At 44.0% G+C, this 20,903-nt stretch overlaps 1 protein-coding gene across 1 annotated transcript; it reads left to right on the top strand.

The window, feature by feature from the left end:
• The first annotated feature begins 214 nt into the window (after positions 1-214).
• Positions 215-9,530, top strand: LOC311142517 (pigment epithelium-derived factor-like). The gene is made up of 8 exons (XM_084178178.1): positions 215-289; positions 6,603-6,666; positions 6,904-7,093; positions 7,178-7,336; positions 7,462-7,665; positions 7,763-7,902; positions 8,037-8,247; positions 8,333-9,530. The coding sequence occupies exons 2-8, from the start codon at positions 6,604-6,606 to the stop codon at positions 8,581-8,583; spliced, it is 1,218 nt and encodes a 405-aa protein (XP_084034304.1). The 5' UTR covers positions 215-289; position 6,603; the 3' UTR covers positions 8,584-9,530.
• Positions 9,531-20,903: the final 11,373 nt, after the last annotated feature.

Below are 20,903 nucleotides of genomic sequence, written 5' to 3'. Positions count from 1 at the left end.
CTTATTTAAGATTTGTTATAACATTTCAGATCAATTGCTTGCGTGTCAAATTGAACATACCAGCGTTATTTTGGGGCGGTGAGGGAGGATCATGGATGTGCCTTGCACTCAAAACAGCCATCCAGGTTCTTGCCAAACCCAACAGGCTATCCTCTGATACGTCAGAGAAGGGAGGGTGAAAGTTGGCTTCACGGCTGTGTGCATCGTCCTGGTACATTCAGCACTCCACCGGAGAGACGGCTGCTAGAGACATACGGGCGGGTGACGTGGACCATAACCGCTTGGAAAGGTCAGTACTTTTATGCATCATATGCAGAGTTGGGGAGTAACGGATTACAAAAAAACTAACTGTAATCCAGCAAGAATATTGTAATCAGATTTACAGATACTTTTAAAAATCTAGATGATTACTTCTAGGATTACTTTTCAATTCAGAAAGAATGTTTGATAAAAAAAATATCTGACACCTTTCTGTTTTCTCAATGACATTCAAATCAGCATTGAAAAAAGGCACAGGTTTAAATTTGTTCCGCCTGAGCAAGTCTGACCACAAGTCAGAGACCACTATGATGAAACACCAGGGTCATTCCTACTGTGCGGTGACTTTTCTGTCCCCAGGAAATATCACTTCTTATTTAGTGTAAAATGTGGATTCCAAAAGGCTTTAAATATAAGGTTAGGTGCATAGCCACGGGAAGTAGGGGTGCTGAGGGTGCTGCACTCCCTGAAAAATCAGAATTAAAAATGTTTTAACAATTACTAGTCCTGTAGTAGTGACTGATATAGCCATCTGTAACGCAGGCAAAAACATTAATTGAGCACCGTAGGTTGTAATCAGGTTACAGTTACTAGTTACCTGTCCAAAATTGTAATCAGTAATGTAATTTTTGGATTACCCAAACTCAGTAACGTAATCTGATTACTTTCAGATTACTTTCCCCTTAAGAGGTGCAGGTTAGCGTTTTTTCGTCATTAATTTTGTTCTTGAGGCAGCTCTGCAGAGTGGTCACTAGCTGGCACAGCCACAAAGTCCTTAAATCTAACCCTAACATTAACCACACTGATAACCCCTAATGCCTAACCCTAACCTTAAATAAAGCAAACATTTTTCATACATTTTTACAATATAGACAATTTTGACTCTGCAGCTTGCCCATCTAGCGGAAATCGATCAGTTCTGCCTCAAGAACAAGACTCATCCCAATAAACATTAACCTGCTTAAGAGGCATTAGAAGAAGACAATAATTCATATTACCAATTGAACATCCATTGCAGGATAAATCAATGTTAAGTTTACATAGATGGCCATAAATGGATGTTAGATTTATACTATGGGTTGGTTATGTAGGCTTCTTCTAACCCATTGCTTTCTACAACAGATAATAATGCTATTAGGCTATATCTTTACTTAAAAAAAACACCAGAGTCTGTCAGATTTCCAGTCATTCCAATTAATTTAATACCCCTTGATCTTCAAGAATAGGACATAGATTAGCCCAATTATTTTAGCAGAGCATAACCCCAAAACGAAGGACTAATTAGCCTACTCTGTTGTTTATGATTTTTTGTCATGGAGGACAGATTGGGCTCATTGTTTTGAGTTGAAAAATAAATGCTCCTCTCAGAATGGCATGCTTTGTGCACTACCGAAAAGCGCTTGTATGCCATATGCTGCATTTGATAAGAGGCCTATTGTTTACGTTTTTGTTGGTGACATCTTGATAATTTACAGATGTTTAAGTCTATCAAAAGTGCGCGAGTTGTGTCCCCAAACCGTCTATGTGGTCTTCTTAAATTAAACTAGTTTTTGACAGTATGTAGCACAATACCAAGGGTGAGTTTAGAAGGAACTCCCTCAAACTTTTATTCCATAAACTGGGTTCCGCACTATGTGTTGCAAGAGCGTTTTATCCTGGCTGTCCACTGGGGCATATTCATTATGCCTATTCTGTTGCAAAACGTTTCTTAAACGGAAGCAAACGGAACGAACCGTGGAGGGACCTACCTTAATTTGTCTAATAGAAACTCTCGTTTTGCTCTATTTGCTTCTGTTTGGTTCTTAAACGGTAAACATTTTCCTTAATTAATATATCCCTGGTCGCAAAAACAATGATTGACAGGCAGCTTCAACTTCTTCAATTCAACCATTATTGGGTTAAAATACACATATACATTTGTGAACAGCCATCCACATTCACATCATCCACAAACCGAAATACGCAAATAGCTAAATGAGAGAGCAGCAGTGCGATTCACATCAATGCGTTATGTAGCCTAGATATCAATAATAAGTTATATCCGTATCGCCGGTAGGCTACACCACTGCTGTCGTTCTTACCTCCAAGCGTTTATTCAAATTGGATAATCTTTGGATGCTGACAGCAGTCGCTCCATTGGAAGACAGCTTGGACTGTAGCCTATGCCTGAGGCAGCCTATTCCTGCTCTTTTCCCGCGATCCATCAAACGCATTTGGTGTATCATCATAGTGGTCTCTGATTGTGGTCAGACTGCCTCAGGCATAACATAGTTTTGATAACAGAAAGGTGTTAAATATTTTTTTCACAAAATCAAATTAAATCAAATGTTATTTGTTACATACACGTGTTTAGCAGATGTTATTGCGGGTGTAGCGAAATGATTGTGCTTCTAGCTGACCATGCAGTAATATCAAACATCCTTTATGAATTTAGTAATCCTAGAAGTAATCATCTGTTTTTTCAAAAGTATCTGAAATCTGATTACAATATTTTTGCTGGTAAAGTAACTGATTATGTAACAGTGTTTTTGTAATCCATTATGGATTAGCCTATATGTAATCCGTTACTCCCCAACCCTGTTAATGGGATAATTTGAACTCTTGATCAGGAATGATTTATTAATACTTTTGTCTGTAAAACAGAGTTACATAATGTGACTATTCATTTTTTCCCTTTCTTTCCCAGTACTTTACTGACTGGTTCAGAATCAACATTTCCATTCAAGCTGCTCGATCAGCATGGCTCCAAGAGAAACACCAAATCTAACCTTTCCCAGAGCCCGAACAATTTATGTAATTGACCCTGTTTCCTAGTTGGTCAGGCCAATATCACAGTTACCACTCAACATGGTTTGAATCAACTATAAACCTGTCTCTTTGAGGAATGACAGACATACATGTCTTGACACCAAAACATTCTCCATTCAAGCTGCAAAGGCATCGATAACGGGGAAAATATGCATACTTTCTTTTTTAAACACATTTTTCCACCATCATGCTACAGTCGCTAATGCTAGTCCTGGATGTTGCATATCACGATCAGCCAATCAGGTTGCAGCAGTCTGTTTTTTCACCCCTGGCCAGAACCGATTGCTGCAACCTGATTGGCTGAATGCGAATTGCAACATCCGGGACTAGCATTAGCCACTGTGGCATGGTGGTGGAAAATGGTGTTTCATAAAGAAAGTACACTTATTTTCCCAGTTTAGTTTTTTACACCTTCTCGCCATTAAATAAAGTTAAGGAGGAAATTGACGCCTTTGCAGCCTGAATGGAGAATGTTTTATGTACGAACCGGTCTACGGGGGATACGAGTGTATAGCCGGCTGCGTACATTCCCTTTGGATGGTAAGATGAAACGACTCAATATCGCCATCTGCCGGCCTTTGGGCTACCTCAGGATGTGCAAGGAAGCTACAGACATTAATCATTAGCAGAGTTTCATTCTAAAATAATAATATGCCATTTAGCAGACGCTTTTATCCAAAGCGACTTACAGTCATGCGTGCATACATTTTTTGTGTATGGGTGGTCCCGGGGATCGAACCCACTACCTTGGCGTTTCAAGCGCCGTGCTCTACCAGCTGAGCTACAGAGGACCACCTAAAACACTATATATTTTCAGAAATGTTGGTAAATTAGCTTTTATTGTTAAAAAAAAATGATGAAAGAGATTGGTGTGTTTTTTCACTATCTAATCATCGCATGGGTTGGTTCATTGACAGACATCTATTTGTTTAAAATATATCACTTGATGGTTTCATTTCAAAGAGAAAAATGAATCATGTTTTTTTGCAAAATGCTATATATCCGCCATACTATCAGATAAATAAGTAGTAGGCTACTGCTAGGTTTTACACTGTCAAATGTAACAAATAACTACATTTGTTTATAAAGAAATGTACAAATAATACATTTTTTACATCAATATTGATTTACATTTTTTTTCATCAATACAGTAATATGTAAAACATTTACACTTGACATTTTAGTCATTTAGCAGATGCTCTTATCCAGAGCGACTTACAGTAAGTGCATTCATCTTAAGATAGCTAGGTGAGACAACCACATATCATAGTCAAATATACAGGATACGAACATTAGATTCCTGCTAAACAATGGATATATAGCGTTTAAAAGAGATCTAATAGATCTAAAATCTATTAATAAAAAAATCAGATAACAGCAACATTTTACACACACATAAAGGTACCCATAAGCAATAATTTCTGATGGAAAAATAAAATGTGAAAAAGTGGTCGATATAGCGTTTTGGAAATAAACTCTTCATTTGTGGGTTGAAAGAGTTGTGTAGATCAAGAGGACTGTGTGACCTACAGCCAAGACCTACAGTACCATTTTCCATTTTATTTTGGCTTAAATTCACCATGCTTGTGATTGTGAATGGTAGAGGACGGCCTCAGTGCAGAGAGAAGGGAGATCTCTCTCTGTGGGCTTGGCTGGCTGCTTTGGGTTAGAACTCAGAGATCAAGTGTCTGGGTTAACCATCAGGCCTGCAGAGAGAGAAAGGAGAGGGGGAGGAGGAGGAGAAGACGAAAGGAATTGAGAGGAGAAGTGTGGTCTGAGGTCAGTTATGGATGTTTTTTTCATCCGGGAAACCAGGAGAACTTTAATGACAACCAGATGTGCAGGGAACAAGAGAGTATGTGTGTGTGGGTAAAATAGAAAGAAAGTGAGAGAGAGGGAGAAAGAAAGAGGGAAAGAAACCTCCGTTCTACACCTCCTGTGACCCTTCAGCTTCTCCCTGCTCTGTCTGTGTCAATGAGTCTGCTCACCTCTCTGGACTCTGTGTGACCCCAATCACTCCACAAAGCTCATTACCATTACTAGCTGTGCTAGTGTTGCTAGCTAGTAAACGGGTGTGAACTTTACAGCAGTCTGCCTCTGCTTGTGTTGTGCATTAGCTACACTCTGTGTGTGAGTGGAGAGGCAGAAGTTTAGGATATAATATATGGTTTAGTCTCTACTCAGTAAGTGGATGTAATGGAGCTCAGTTTGAACACACAAATGTCTACACATCTCCAACTAGTGAGAGCGAGAAGAGGGGGAAGTAGAGAGATGCTGACAGAGAGAGAGCAATAGAGACAGATTGAGCGAGACCTTATTGAGAACTAATTGATTCCTCACACTTTGCTGAGCAGGTGAGATGGAGGGGTTTACTGTAAGTTAATAAGGATCGGACCCTTTTTTTCAAATTTTCGCCTAAAATGACAAACCCAAATCTAACTGCCTGTAGCTCAGAACCTGAAGCAAGGATATGCATATTCTTGATACCATTTGAAAGAAAACACTTTGAAGTTTGTGGAAATGTGAAATTAATGTAGGAGAATATAAACATTAGATCTGGTAAAAGATAATACAAACAGAAAAACATGCGTTTTCAATTTGGTTTTTTGTTCCATCATCTTTGAAATGCAAGAGAAAGGCCACAATATAATATTGCCATTTAGGCGCAATGTAGATTTTGGCCACTAGATGGCAGTAGTGTGTGTGCAAAGTTTCAGATTGATCCAGTGAAGCATTGCAATACTGGACTATTTTGTATCAAGTCTTCCCAAATGTGCCGAATTGGTCAATTGATACATTTTCAAGTACATAACTATAGAGAACAAACAGAAATGATATGGTAATACAAAATGTAAGTGTACACACTCCCAGTAATGTCATACATGATGGATCATTAGCTTATACACTAACTTTCACACATCTAGATGTCCGGGCGGGGTGGGTGTGGAGCCATAGACAGCAGTGGTTCAAACTAGAACCCAGTTCCTACATTTGAATATAAAAAAATATTTTATCAAACAAAACTATGCTACATTTTATCTCTGGGACCCTTAGGATGACAAATCAGAGCAAGATTACTGAATGTAAGTACATTATTTACCTTCAGAGGTGAATGTATCAAACCAGTTGCCGTGATAAGTTTATTGTTGTTGTGCACTCTCCTCAAACAATAGCATGGTATTTTTTCACTGTAATAGCTACTGTAAATTGGACAGTGCAGTTAGATTAACAAGAATTTAAGCTTTCTGCCCTTATAAGACATGTCTATGTCCTGGAAAGTTTGCTGTTACTTACAACCGTCATGCTAATCACATTAGCGCACGTTAGCTCAACCGTCCCGTATACGGGACACCGATCCCGTAGAGGTTAAAACCACATTTTCCCACAAGAGCCCTGGCCTGCAGCGAATCACACTCACAAACTAAAAGTCTGACTCACACACTATGGGCCAGTTTCCCAGACACAGATTAAGCCTAGTTCTAGATGTATGATTGTATAATAATGTGAATGTAATTGAGTGTGTGATTGTGTTACAGGATGATGTGGACGACCCTATTGCTGTGCCTGGGGGCCCTCCTCTCCCTCTCTTATGCTCAGTTGGTGAGACCACTCCACATCTCCGTTTTCACACTCCTTTCTTTTTCTCATACTTTCATGTCTCTTTATATGCAATCCATCCCTTTGGCTTTCTTATTCTACACTTCATCTCTCTGCATCTCTCTCCTCATCGTCCTCTAGTAGTTTATCTCTTTATTTTTCTCATTCTTCATGAACTAGCCATGTCATTAACCCTCCTTTCTTTCTTCCTGTGTCTTTGGATCAACCAATCCTGTGCAGTCGGAGACAGAGGGGGCGGGAGGGGAAGAGGAAGCTGTGGAGCTCTTTACCACGCCCAGAGCCAAGATGGCTGCCGCCACATCTGACTTCGGCTACAACCTTTTCCGGGCCCTGGCGGGTCGCGACCCCAAGACCAACGTGTTCCTGGCTCCCATCAGCATCTCTGCAGTGCTCACTCAGCTCTCCATGGGTTAGTTAGCCTCAGCACTGTTATATTTTATATCACTGTCTGCTATTTATCTGGTAATTGCATATTGACCCCCCCCCCCCCCAGGAGCATCTCCGGATCGTTCAGAGAGGTGGTTGTACAGAGCTCTAAGGTATCACACCCTGCAGGACCCTCAGCTCCACGACACTCTCAGAGACCTACTGGCCTCACTCAGAGCACCTGGCAAAGGCATCAGCATCGCTGCACGCGTCTACCTGGCCCGCAGTGAGTGTGTGTGTTAGCATGCATGTGTCTTTGTGATACTTTTGATCAGTCTGTGTGTTTTGATTGTGTGTATGTTTGTTGACCAAAGTGTGTATGTGTGTGTGTGTGTGTGTGTAACTCTCTAGGACTGCGTCTGAAGCCGGAATATTTTGGCGTGGTGGAAAAGCAGTATGGGGTGCGGCCCAAGGCTCTGATGGGTGGGGCTAAAGATGTTAATGAGATCAATGATTGGGTCAAACAGCAGACGGGCGGCAAGGTCGACCGCTTCATGTCCAAGCCCCTGGGACGGAACTCTGGTGTGGTCCCTCTCGGCGCCGCCTACTTCAAAGGTAAGGACAGTCTGTCTGCGGTTCAATTCTCAACCCTTATCCCCAAAGTGTGCACTCGTTTATGGGGCACTGTTTGTAAAATGCTGTGTGTGTGTAGGGAAGTGGATAACTCGGTTCAGTCAGAGTGGAGCGATGGAGGACTTCCAGCTTGATGGAGAGGTGTCCGCCCGCATTCCCATGATGCAACAGGACAATTACCCAGTGAAGATGGGAGTCGACCCAGACCTTGGCTGCACAGTGAGTACAGATGCAGTATATGCAGAAATTGAATTTTTTTCAATGGTTATTACTTTCTTAAACAGCCAGTTCTGAAAGTTTGCATCAGGGAAAACATCTATTGATCCCCTCCTTCCCTCTCCCTTTCTCTCCAGATTGCTCAGATCCAGATGCAGGATGACGTCAGCATGTTTGTGTTCCTTCCTGATGATGTCACTCAGAACATGACCCTGGTGGAGGAGAGCCTGACGGCTGAGTTTGTTCAGGACCTCTCCATGACTCTTCATCCCGTGCAGGCGGCCCTTACACTACCTGTCCTAAAATTCAGCTACTCCACTGACCTCTTGCCACTGCTCACTGACCTGGGTGAGTGCCTGCACCTCTCTCCCTCTCTCTTCATCTTGCTCTCCTGTCTTCACATCTCTCACATCCTCTCTCTCCATCTCTCCAGGTCTCGACGAATTTCTGGCAGACACGGACCTGACTAGGATCACGTCTCAGACGGCGAAGCTTGGCAGCCTCAATCATAAGGTTGTCATGGAGATGGCCCCAGAGGGCACCCAGTATGCCAGCTCCAGCCACGTCCACACGCCCCTGTCGTACCGCGTGGACCGCCCCTTCCTGTTCCTGGTGAGGGATGAGGCCTCAGGGGCGCTGCTCTTCATTGGCAGGGTGGTGAACCCACGCAAACTGAGGATATAAGCGCGCACACACAAACACTTGCTTTACTATCATTGTGGGGACCAAAAAATATAATCCTCTTTTCCCTAACACCTAACTCTAACCTTAAACCTAACTTTAACCCCTAACCCTAATTCTAACCCTAATTGTAACCCTAAGCCTAAAATAGCCTTTTTTCTCGTGGGGACCTTTTTCCTTGTTTTACTATCCTTCTGAGGACTTATTGTCCCCACTAGGATAGTAAAACACACACACGTTTGTTTTACTATCCTTGTGGGGACCAAACAATTAATTCTCATTCAAAATCCTTTTTTCCCTAACCCCTTACCCTAAGCCTAACCCCTAACCCTAATTGTAACCTTAACCCTAAAAGGCCTAAAATAGCCTTTTTCCTTGTGAGAATTTTCCTTGCTTTACTATCCTTGCGAGGACTTCTGGTCCCCACAAGGATAGTTAAAACACACACACACACACACACATACACACAGGAGGTCCTAGGAGAGGATCAGCTTTCGTTAAGCTAAAGCTTCTTTGTCTCATAAATGCACAGTATGAGACAAGCGGCTAGATTCAGCTGTGGATCAGATAATACAGTTTGTTAATCATGTACGAATACCATGTATACCAGTCAGGCCAATAGTCTAAACACTCACTGATATTCCTTGAAGTCTCAAGTTGTTTTCAGGAAAAGGAATTTGCAAAAGTACAGCTCTCATGATGTTGAAACCAATAGCCATATCATGTTTATCTGACTGACATGCTTCTAAGAGGCACAGACAATACCTTATGCTTTAACCAAAGAAACTACTCTTCACATTATTGTGTATTGAGATGCAAGAAATAAACATTTAAGTTTTAAGTCTGTCTGTCTGACTGTCTGTGTCTGTCTGACTCCAGTGAGGGAGTTGGATAACTTTATCCAGTTGACAAACTGTAGCTGTTTTCAGTAAAGGTTGGGTTGATTTGGCAAGACATTTGACTCTTGGATGTTCTTTCCTTAGTAATTGTGCTGGGAAACAAAATTACAGTACTGACACACACATACTTTTCTCATTCTTCTATGCACTTCAGTCTCTTTCAAATTAAACATAGCTGAGGAGTGTGTGTGTGTGTGTAGTGTGTTTGTGTCGAGCCAAGACTGTATTTCGAAATTATTCTGATGAATTTTCCACATTTGGGAAGTGATTCCTGTGGCCATGGAAACCCTTCCCAGAACAACACAACCAAAGTAATGCCTGGAAAACAAATCTCTCTCTCTCAATTCAATTTCAACTTAAGGGGCTTTATTGGCATGGGAAACATTTGTTTACATTGCCAAGGCAAGTGAAATAGATAATAAACAAAAGTGAAATAAACAATACAAAATTAACAGTAAACATTACACTCACAAAAGTTCCAAAATAATAAAGACATTTCAAGTGTCATATTATGTCTATATACAGTGTTATGATGTGCAAATAGTTAAAGTACAAAAGGGAAAATAAATAATCATGAATATAGGTTTTATTTACAATGGTGTTTGTTCTTCACTGGTTGCCCTTTTCTTGTGGCAACAGGTCACAAATTGTGCTGTTGTGATTGCACACAGTGGTATTTCACCCAATAGATATGGGTGTTTATCAGAATTCTCTCTCTCAAAATGCTCTCTCTCTCTCTCTCTCTCTCTCTCTCTCTCTCTCTCTCTTTCTCTCTTTCTCTCTCTCTCTCTCTCTCTCTCTCTCTCTCTCTCTCTCTCTCTCTCTCTCTCTCTCTCTCTCTCTCTCTCTCTCGCTCAATTCAATTTCAATTTCAATTCAATTTAAGGGCTTTATTGGAATGGGAAACATATGTTAACATTGCCAAATCAAGTGAAGTAGATAGTAAACAAAAGTGAAATAAACAATAAATAGTAACAGTAAACATTACACTCAGAAGTTCCAAAAGAATAAAGACATTTTAAGTGTCATATTATGTCTATATACAGTGTTATGATGTGCAAATATTTAAAGTACAAAAGGGAAAATAAATAATCATGAATATAGGTTTTATTTACAATGGTGTTTGTTCTTCACTGGTTGCCCTTTTCTTGTGGCAACAGGTCACAAATGGTGCTGTTGTGATCGCACACAGTGGTATTTCACCCAATAGATATGGGTGTTTATCAGAATTCTCTCTCTCAAAATTCTCTCTCTCTCTCTCTCTCTCTCTCTCTCTCTCTCTCTCTCTCTCTCTCTCTCTCTCTCTCTCTCTCTCTCTCTCTCTCTCTCTCTCTCTCTCTCTCTCTCTCTCTCTCTCTCTCTCTCTCTCTCTCTCTCTCTCTCTCTCTCTCTCTCTCTCTCTCTCTCTCTCTCTCTCTCTCTCTCTCTCTCTCTCTCTCTCTCTCGCTCAATTCAATTTCAATTTCAATTCAATTTAAGGGCTTTATTGGAATGGGAAACGTATGTTAACATTGCCAAATCAAGTGAAGTAGATAGTAAACAAAAGTGAAATAAACAATAAATAGTAACAGTAAACAATACACTCAGAAGTTCCAAAAGAATAAAGACATTTCAAATGTCATATTATGTATATATACAGTGTTGTAACAATGTGCAAATAGTTAAAGTACAAATGGGAAAATAAATAAACATAAATATGGGTTGTATTTACAATGGTGTTTGTTCTTCACTGGTTGCCCTTTTCTTGTGAACAGGTCACAAATCTTGCAGCTGTGATGGCACACTGTGGTTTTTCACCCAGTAGATAAGGGAGTTTATCAAAATTGGGTTTGTTTTCGAATTCTTTGTGGATCGCTGTAATCTCTCTCTCTCGTGGCCACTAGAGGGCGCCCTTTATCAGGGATAACACAGGAGGCTCTGAGGAGAGATACTGTAATACTGAAACGGATAGGAGAGATGATACTGATGATATTGGTACTGATTGATATAGCGCACATCCTTGTATGTTTTACTTCTCATGGGTTTTATTTGTATATATCTGACCTAGTATTGATTCCGTGCTCTTTAAGATCTTATTCTGGATATTCTATTTTTCTTACCTTTGATATTACTGCATTGTTGAGGAAGATATTTTAAGTAAGCCTTTCGCTCTACTGTTTACACCTGTTCTATCCTGGGCAAGCGACAAATATACTTTGATTTTAAGCAGAGAGAGGATGGGAAGAGATGACAGGAGGAATCAAGGAGAAACTATTGAGAAAGAGTCATTCATTTAAAGAGGCAGTGCAGTCAAAAACGTGATTTTCCTGTGTTTTATATATATTTCCACACTGTGAGGTTGGAATAATACTGTGAAATTGTGAAAATTATGTTAGTGCACTGTTTGAAAAGACCGCCTGAAACTTCAGCTTGTTTGGCTGCATATTTTTTTTGGTAACCAATACATCAGATAATGATAGGCTCACCGTTCAGTCATTTTAACTGCCATTTAATCCAAAAGCAAAAAATACAAGATACACATTTCAAAACTGTTATTTTTGAAGTGCTAAATACAAAGAATAGTAGATGGTCAATATAATTTTCCATACAGTATTTTACTATAACTCGCACAATTTTTTAAAATAATTTGTTTCTAATGGCAGGTTGTGAGCATGTTGAGAAATATGCCAGTCTTACAGTTTCATTATCCTTATACAGTACATGCTGTACGTTGGACAAATCATCAGAAATAGAGGTATTGTAATGCAGTTGGATACTGTAAAAACGTAGTACAGTGTTGTATGCCATTTCTGTCCCATGCAACATTGTACAAGATCACTTTTTTTTTAACGTGCCTTGTCAACTGATACAGTAGTGACTGCCTGTCTGCTTACAGTGTATTAATGAAATTCAGATAATGAGTGGAATATACTGTTATATATAACCCAGGTAGTTCAACAGCGCATTGTACTCTGCACTATAATTCCAAATGGTAGCACATAGTGTCCTATTGAAGCACACTGGCTGATGGAGAATGATGTAGTATTTACAGCCACATCCATGATTAGATTTAACCTTCCAACATAAATTGATGTCAAATCGATACATTTGTGAGGTAAAAATATAGAAAATGAAAATCTAACCACTTGTATTCATAATTATATTGTTGTTTGTAAATTACAACTTTAGACTACTACATTACTACCTAAAGTCCCTTCAGAAAGTATTCATACACCTTGATTTATTGCACATGTTGTGCTACACATGTTGTGTTTGAATTCAAAATGGATTCAATTTATTTTTTCCGCTCACCCATCTACACACAATACCCCATAATGACAAAGTGAAAACATGTATAATAAAAAAAACATTTGCAAATGTATTGAAAATGAAATACAAAAATATTACATTTACATATAGTGGGGGAAAAAAGTATTTAGTCAGCCACCAATTGTGCAAGTTCTCCCACTTAAAAAGATGAGAGAGGCCTGTAATTTTCATCATAGGTACACGTCAACTATGACAAACAAAATGAGGAAAAAAAATCCAGAAAATCACATTGTAGGATTTTTAATGAATTTATTTGCAAATTATGGTGGAAAATAAGTATTTGGTCAATAACAAAAGTTTCTCAATACTTTGTTATATACCCTTTGTTGGCAATGACACAGGTCAAAAGTTCTGTAAGTCTTCACAAGGTTTTCACACACTGTTGCTGGTATTTTGGCCCATTCCTCCATGCAGATCTCCTCTTGAGCAGTGATGTTTTGGGGCTGTCGATGGGCAACACAGACTTTCAACTCCCTCCAAAGATTTTCTATGGGGTTGAGATCTGGAGACTGGCTAGGCCACTCCAGGACCTTGAAATGCTTCTTATGAAGCCACTCCTTCGTTGCCCGGGCGGTGTGTTTGGGATCATTGTCATGCTGAAAGACCCAGCCACGTTTCATCTTCAATGCCCTTGCTGATGGAAGGAGGTTTTCACTCAAAATCTCACGATACATGACCCCATTCATTCTTTCCTTTACACAGATCAGTCATCCTGGTCCCTTTGCAGAAAAACAGCCCCAAAGCATGATGTTTCCACCCCCATGCTTCACAGTAGGTATGGTGTTCTTTGGATGCAACTCAGCATTCTTTGTCCTCCAAACACGACGAGTTGAGTTTTTACCAAAAAGTTATATTTTGGTTTCATCTGACCATATGACATTCTCCCAAACATTGACCCCACAGGGTGAGATCTTGCGTGGAGCCCCAGATCGAGGGAGATTATCAGTGGTCTTGTATGTCTTCCATTTCCTAATAATTGCTCCCACAGTTGATTTCTTCAAACCAAGCTGCTTACCTATTGCAGATTCAGTCTTCCCAGCCTGGTGCAGGTCTACAATTTTGTTTCTGGTGTCCTTTGACAGCTCTTTGGTCTTGGCCATAGTGGAGTTTGGAGTGTGACTGTTTGAGGTTGTGGACAGGTGTCTTTTATACTGATAACAAGTTCAAACAGGTGCCATTAATACAGGTAACGAGTAGAGGACAGAGGAGCCTCTTAAAGAAGAAGTTACAGGTCTGTGAGAGCCAGAAATCTTGCTTGTTTGTTGGTGACCAAATACTTATTTTCCACCATAATTTGCAAATAAATTCATTAAAAATCCTACAATGTGATTTTCTGGAAAAAAAAATCTCATTTTGTCTGTCATAGTTGACGTGATGAAAATTACAGGCCTCTGTCATCTTTTTAAGTGGGAGAACTTGCACAATTGGTGGCTGACTAAATACTTTTTTCCCCCACTGTACAGTGAGGGAAAAAAGTATTTGATCCCCTGCTGATTTTGTACGTTTGCCCACTGACAGTCTATAATTTTAATGGTAGGTTTATTTTAACAGTGAGAGACAGAAAAACAACAAAAAATCCAGAAAAACGCTTGTCAAAAATGTTATAAATTGATTTGCATTTTAATGAGGGAAATAAGTATTTGACCCCCTCTCAATCAGAAAGATTTCTGGCTCCCAGGTGTCTTTTATACAGGTAAGGAGCTGAGATTAGGAGCACACTCTTAAAGGGAGTGCTAATAATCTCAGCTTGTTACCTGTATAAAAGACACCTGTCCACAGAAGCAATCAATCAATCAGATTCCAAACTCTCCACCATGGCCAAGACCAAAGAGCTCCAATACAACAGGTGTAGACATTACCGTGAAATGCTTACTTACAGCCCTTAACCAACAATGCATTTATTTCTTAATAAAAAAGTAAAATTAAACAACAACAACAACAAAAAAGTGTTGAGAAAAAAAGAGCAGAAGTAAAATAAAATAACAGTATGGAGGCTATATACAGGGGGGTACCTGTGCAGAGTCAATGTGCGGGGGCACCGGCTAGTTGAGGTAGTTGAGGTAATATGTACATGTGGGTAGAGTTAAAGTGACTATGGCAGGAAGCTTGGCCCCAGTGATGTACTGGGCCGTACGCGCAACCCTCTGTAGTGCCTTGCAGTCGGAGGCCGAGCAGTTGCCATACCAGGCGGTGATGCAACCAGTCAGGATGCTCTCGATGGTGCAGCTGTATAACTTTTTGAGGATCTGAGGACCCATGCCAAATCTTTTCAGTCTCCTGAGGGGGAATAGGCTTTGTCGTGCCCTCTTCACGACTGTCTTGGTGTGTTTGGACCATGATAGTTTGTTGGTGATGTGGACACCAAGGAACTTGAAGCTCTCAACCTGTTCCACTACAGCCCCGTCGATGAGAATGGGGGCGTGCTCAATCCTCTTTTTTTTTCCTGTAGTCCACAATCATCTCCTTTGTCTTGGTCACGTTGAGGGAGAAGTTGTTGTCCTGGCACCACACGGCCAGGTCTCTGACCTCCTCCCTATAGGCTGTCTCATCGTTGTCGGTGATCAGGCCTACCACTGTTGTGTCGTCAGCGAACTTAATGATGACTAGAGCTGGAAACACATCAGATGGCTTCCACAACATGTGAACAATATCAGATGTTTTTTTTATTGATAGACCTAACAACTAGAAATGGGCAGATGTTTTAGTAAGTGGTGTCAGGTGTGGTCACGGGACATTTCCAAGTGTCCCTATACCTCTCCAAAGTGGCATATGTCTGTAAATTAGATAATTCCAGTGCTATTACATATTCGCAATCCCTAAATGCTATGTGTTCTGTATAAAAACACAATTTCTACCATATCAACCTCACTCAAACATTGTGGTGGTGTTATAGTGTCAAGGTTCTGATGTGGATGCGGTGGTGGAGTCAAGCGCAGGACACAGAGGAATAGTCAAGACGACTTTACTCAATACCTCTTAAGGTACACACAAAAATAACAGCCTCCAAAACACAAGAGGTGTAACAAATACGCGAGTGCGTAAATCCCACAAAAGCCAAAGACACAGAACCTAAACATACAAGACAGGCGGACAATAACACACAAAATGCAAACCTAATACAGGGGAACGTATAGGAGACATAATCAAGACAGAATACGAAACAAGTGCACCAACTAGACATAACCAAACAAACATCGAAAACATCAAGCGGTAGTAGCTAGTACTCCGGGGACAATGAACGCCGAAGCCTGCCCGAGCAAGGAGGAGGAGCAGCCTCGGAGGTCTCCGTGACAGTACCCCCCCCTTGACCCCGGCCTCAGGGACAGCCAGGAGGAAGCGGAACAGGGCGCGTAGGATGACTCCGGTGGAACTCCGTCAGGAGGGAGGGATCTAAAATGTCCCTCCTAGGCACCCAGCACCGTTCCTCCGGTCCGTACCCCTCCCACTCCACGAGATACTGCAGACCCCCCATCCGACGTCTCGAATCTACGATGGACCGGACTGAGTACGCCGGAGCCCCCTCGATGTCCAGTGGGGGCGGAGGAGTCTCCCGTATCTCACTGTCCTGGAGTGGACCAGCTACCACCGGCCTGAGGAGAGACACATGGAACGAGGGGTTAATGCGATAATCATTAGGCAGTTGTAACCTGTAACAAACCTCGTTCAATCTCCTCAGGACTTTAAATGGCCCCACAAACCGCCGACCCAGCTTCCGGCAGGGCAGGCGAAGGGGCAGGTTTCGAGTCGAGAGCCAGACCCGGTCTCCTGGTGCATACACCAGAGCCTCACTGCGGTGGCGATCGGCGCTCGCCTTTTGCCGCCTGATGGCACGCTGCAAATGAACGTGCGCAGCATTCCACGTCTCCTCCGAGCGCCGAAACCACTCGTACACCGCAGGGGCCTCGATCTGGCTCTGATGCCAAGGTGCCAGAACCGGCTGGTAACCTAACACACACTGGAAAGGTGTCAGGTTAGTCGATGAATGACGGAGGGAGTTCTGGGCTATCTCTGCCCAGGGAATATATCCCGACCACTCCCCCTGCCGGTCCTGGCAATATGATCTCAGAAACCTACCCACATCCTGGTTCACTCTCTCCACCTGCCCATTACTCTCAGGGTGGAAACCCGAGGTAAGGCTAACCGAGACCCCCAAGCGTTCCATGAACGCCCTCCAGACTCTAGAGGTGAATTGGGGACCCCGATCAGACACTATATCCTCGGGTACCCCGGAGTGCCGGAAGACGTGGGTAAACAAAGCCTCAGCAGTCTGTAGGGCAGTAGGGAGACCCGGCATTGGGATGAGACGACATGCTTTAGAGAACCGATCCACAACGACTAGAATGGTGGTATTCCCCTGGGAGGGGGGAAGGTCCGTGACAAAGTCTACCGAGAGGTGAGACCACGGCCGTTGTGGAACGGGTAGGGGTGTAACTTCCCCCTGGGCAGGTGTCTAGGCGCCTTACACTGAGCGCACACCGAGCAGGAGGAGACATAAACCCTCACGTCCCTGGCCACCAGTACTTGTCACTAAGGCAGTGCACTGTCCGGCCGATACCAGGATGTCCAGAGGAGGGTGACGTATGAGCCCAATATATGAGGCGATCACGAATCTCGAGCGGAACGTACGTCCGCCCCACCGGACACTCTGGAGGAGTAGGGTCGGTGCGAAACGCCCGCTCGATCTCCGCATCGACCTCCCACACCACCGGTGCCACCAGACAAGACTCCGGCAGTATGGGCGTGGGCTCAATGGACCTCTCCTCTGCATCATATCGCCGGGACAGGGCGTCTGCCTTACCGTTCTGGGACCCTGGGATGTACGTGAGCTTAAACACAAACCGGGCCAGAAACATGGTCCACCTAGCCTGACGAGGGTTCAGTCTCCTAGCTGCCCGGATGTACTCCAGGTTACGATGGTCAGTCAGAATGAGAAAAGGGTGTTGAGCCCCCTCAAGCCAATGCCTCCACACCTTTAGGGCTTGAACCACGGCGAGCAGCTCCCTGTCCCCCACGTCATAATTACGTTCCGCCGGGCTGAGCTTCTTAGAGTAAAAAGCGCAGGGCCGGAGTTTAGGGGGGGTGCCTGAGCGTTGAGACAGTACAGCCCCAATACCGGCCTCTGACGCGTCCACCTCCACCTGGAACGCTAAAGCGGGATCCGGATGCGCCAGCACCGGAACCGAGGTGAACAGGTCCTTCAGTTTACTAAACGCCCTGTCCGCCTCAGCTGACCACTGCAAACGCACCGGGCCCCCCTTCAGCAGGGAGGTGATGGGAGCTGCCACCTGTCCAAAACCCCGGATAAACCTCCGGTAGTAATTGGCAAAACAAAAAAACCGCTGCACTTCCTTAACCGTGGTTGGAGTCTGCCAATTACGCACGGCTGAAACGCGGTCAATCTCCATCTCCACCCCTGACGCGGACAATTGATGGCCCAGGAAGGAGATGGACTCCTGGAAAAACAGACATTTCTCTGCCTTGACATACAAGTCATGCTCCAACAGCCTACCCAACACTCGACGCACCAGGGCTACATGCTCGGCTCGTGTAGAAGAGTAAACTAGTATGTCGTCAATATACACTACTACACCCTGCCCATGCAAATCCCGGAAGATCTCGTCCACAAAGGATTGGAAGACTGAAGGAGCATTCATTAACCCGTATGGCATGACGAGATACTCGTAGTGACCCGAGGTGGTACTAAATGCTGTCTTCCATTCATCTCCCTCCCTAATACGCACCAAGTTGTATGCGCTCCTGAGATCCAGTTTTGTGAAGAAACGCGCTCCGTGTAATGATTCCGTCATACTCGCAATCAGAGGGAGTGGATAACTGTATTTCACAGTGTTCTGATTGAGACTACGGTAATCAATACACGGGCGCAACCCTCCATCCTTCTTCTTCACAAAAAAGAAACTCAAGGACGCAGGGGAAGTGGAGGGCCGTATGTATCCCTGTCTCAGAGACTCGGCTATGTATGTCTCCATAGCCACCTTCTCCTCTTGAGACAGAGGATACACATGACTATGTGGAAGTGCAGCACCTGCCTGGAGGTCTATCGCACAATCCCCCTGTCTATGAGGTGGCAATCGCGTCGCCCTAGTCTTGCTGAACACTAGTGCCAAATCATCATACTCAGGAGGAATGTGCAGTGCGGGTAATTGGTTCGGACTCTCCACCGTGGTCGCCCCTACGGAAACACCTAGACATTGCCCAACACACTGGGCAGACCACTCCTTGAGAGCCCTCTGTTGCCACGAAATGGTGGGGTCATGGGCGATTAACCAAGGAAGCCCCAGCACCACGGGATACGCAGGAGAGTCGATCAGATATAACTGAATGAACTCCTCATGACCCCCCTGCGCCTTCATCTTTAGTGGCGCTGTGACCGCCCTAATCAACCCAGATCCCAACGGATGGCTATCTAAGGCATGAATCTGGAAAGGCACATCTACTGGTCGGAGGGGAATCCCTAACTTAACACAAAAATTACGATCAATAAAATTCCCAGCTGCGCCTGAATCGACTAGCGCCTTATGCTGGGAATGAGATGCAACCTGGGGGAATACTACAGGTATACACATGTGACCAACAGAGAGCTCTGGGTGAGTTGGGCGCCTACTCACCTGAAATGACTCCCCAGTGCGTGACCTGTTGCCTCGATCCCCTGGAGACCCTCCCCAGCACCGAACCGCAGTGTGTCCTCTACGGCCACAGTTGGTGCAGGGGACGGCCTCCCTCCAGATCTCTCTCCTCCTCTCTCTAGCGCCAGCACCCCCGAGCTCCATAGGCCTCGGCTCAGAGGTGCTGGGGGATGGAATGGACGGCCCCAACTCCGGACGTCCGCGGGTGGCCAGCAGGGTATCCAGACGGATTGACATGTCCACCAACTGGTCGAAGGTTAAATTGGTGTCCCTGCAGGCCAACTCTCGTCGAACGTCCTCTCGCAGGCTGCACCGATAGTAGTCGATGAGGGCCCTCTCATTCCACCCCGCATCCGCCGCTAGAGTCCGGAAGTCCAGGGCGAACTCTTGTGCGCTCCTCTTCCCCTGTCGGAGGTGGAACAGACGCTCCCCCGCCGCTTTACCCTCTGGGGGATGATCGAAAACAGCCCTGAAGCGGCGGGAGAACTCCGCGTAGCTGATGGTGGCGGCGTCTATTCCCCTCCATTCGGCATTGGCCCACTCCAAAGCCTTGCCGGAGAGACAGGAGATGAGGGCGGAAACGCTCTCGTATCCCGAGGGCGCCGGGTGTATGGTTGCCAGGTAGAGCTCCACCTGAAGGAGGAACCCCTGACACCCGGCTGCGGTGCCATCATATGCCCTCGGGAGCGAGAGCCGAATCCCACTGGATTCCGGAGCTGGTATGATGGGGCTGGCCGATGGTGGTGTGGGCAAGCCTCCTCTCTCCAATCGGCGCAGGGTGTTCATGACTTCTTGCATGGCAGCGCCGAGTTGCTGGATCGTGGCGTCCTGGCTGCTGACCCGCTCCTTCAGTGACTCGATCACCGCCGCTGCTGCTCCTGCTGACTCCATAGGTGGTGTGTTATTCTGTCAAGGTTCTGATGTGGATGCGGTGGTGGAGTCAAGCGCAGGACACAGAGGAATAGTCAAGACGACTTTACTCAATACCTCTTAAGGTACACACAAAATAACAGCCTCCAAAACACAAGAGGTGTAACAAATACGCGAGTGCGTAAATCCCACAAAAGCCAAAGACACAGAACCTAAACATACAAGACAGGCGGACAATAACACACAAAATGCAAACCTAATACAGGGGAACTTATAGGAGACATAATCAAGACAGAATACGAGACAGGTGCACCAACTAGACATAACCAAACAAACATCGAAAACATCAAGCGGTAGTAGCTAGTACTCCGGGGACGACGAACGCCGAAGCCTGCCCGAGCAAGGAGGAGGAGCAGCCTCGGCGGTCTCCGTGACATATAGGGTATCCAGGGTACATTCAAGTGTCCTTTCAACCTCTCCAAAGTGTCCGATTGTGGTAATCACACTGTTTTTGCACACTGGATGTGCCTAAAAGTTATTGTTCACTATAAAAACTAAATGTCTACAACACCAACCTCACTCAAACATTGTGGTGGTGTCG

Source organism: Coregonus lavaretus (assembly GCF_964263955.1).
Source record: "Coregonus lavaretus genome assembly, chromosome: 15".
NCBI lineage: Eukaryota > Metazoa > Chordata > Actinopteri > Salmoniformes > Salmonidae > Coregonus > Coregonus lavaretus.
This window is presented reverse-complemented; position numbering and strand designations above follow the sequence as displayed.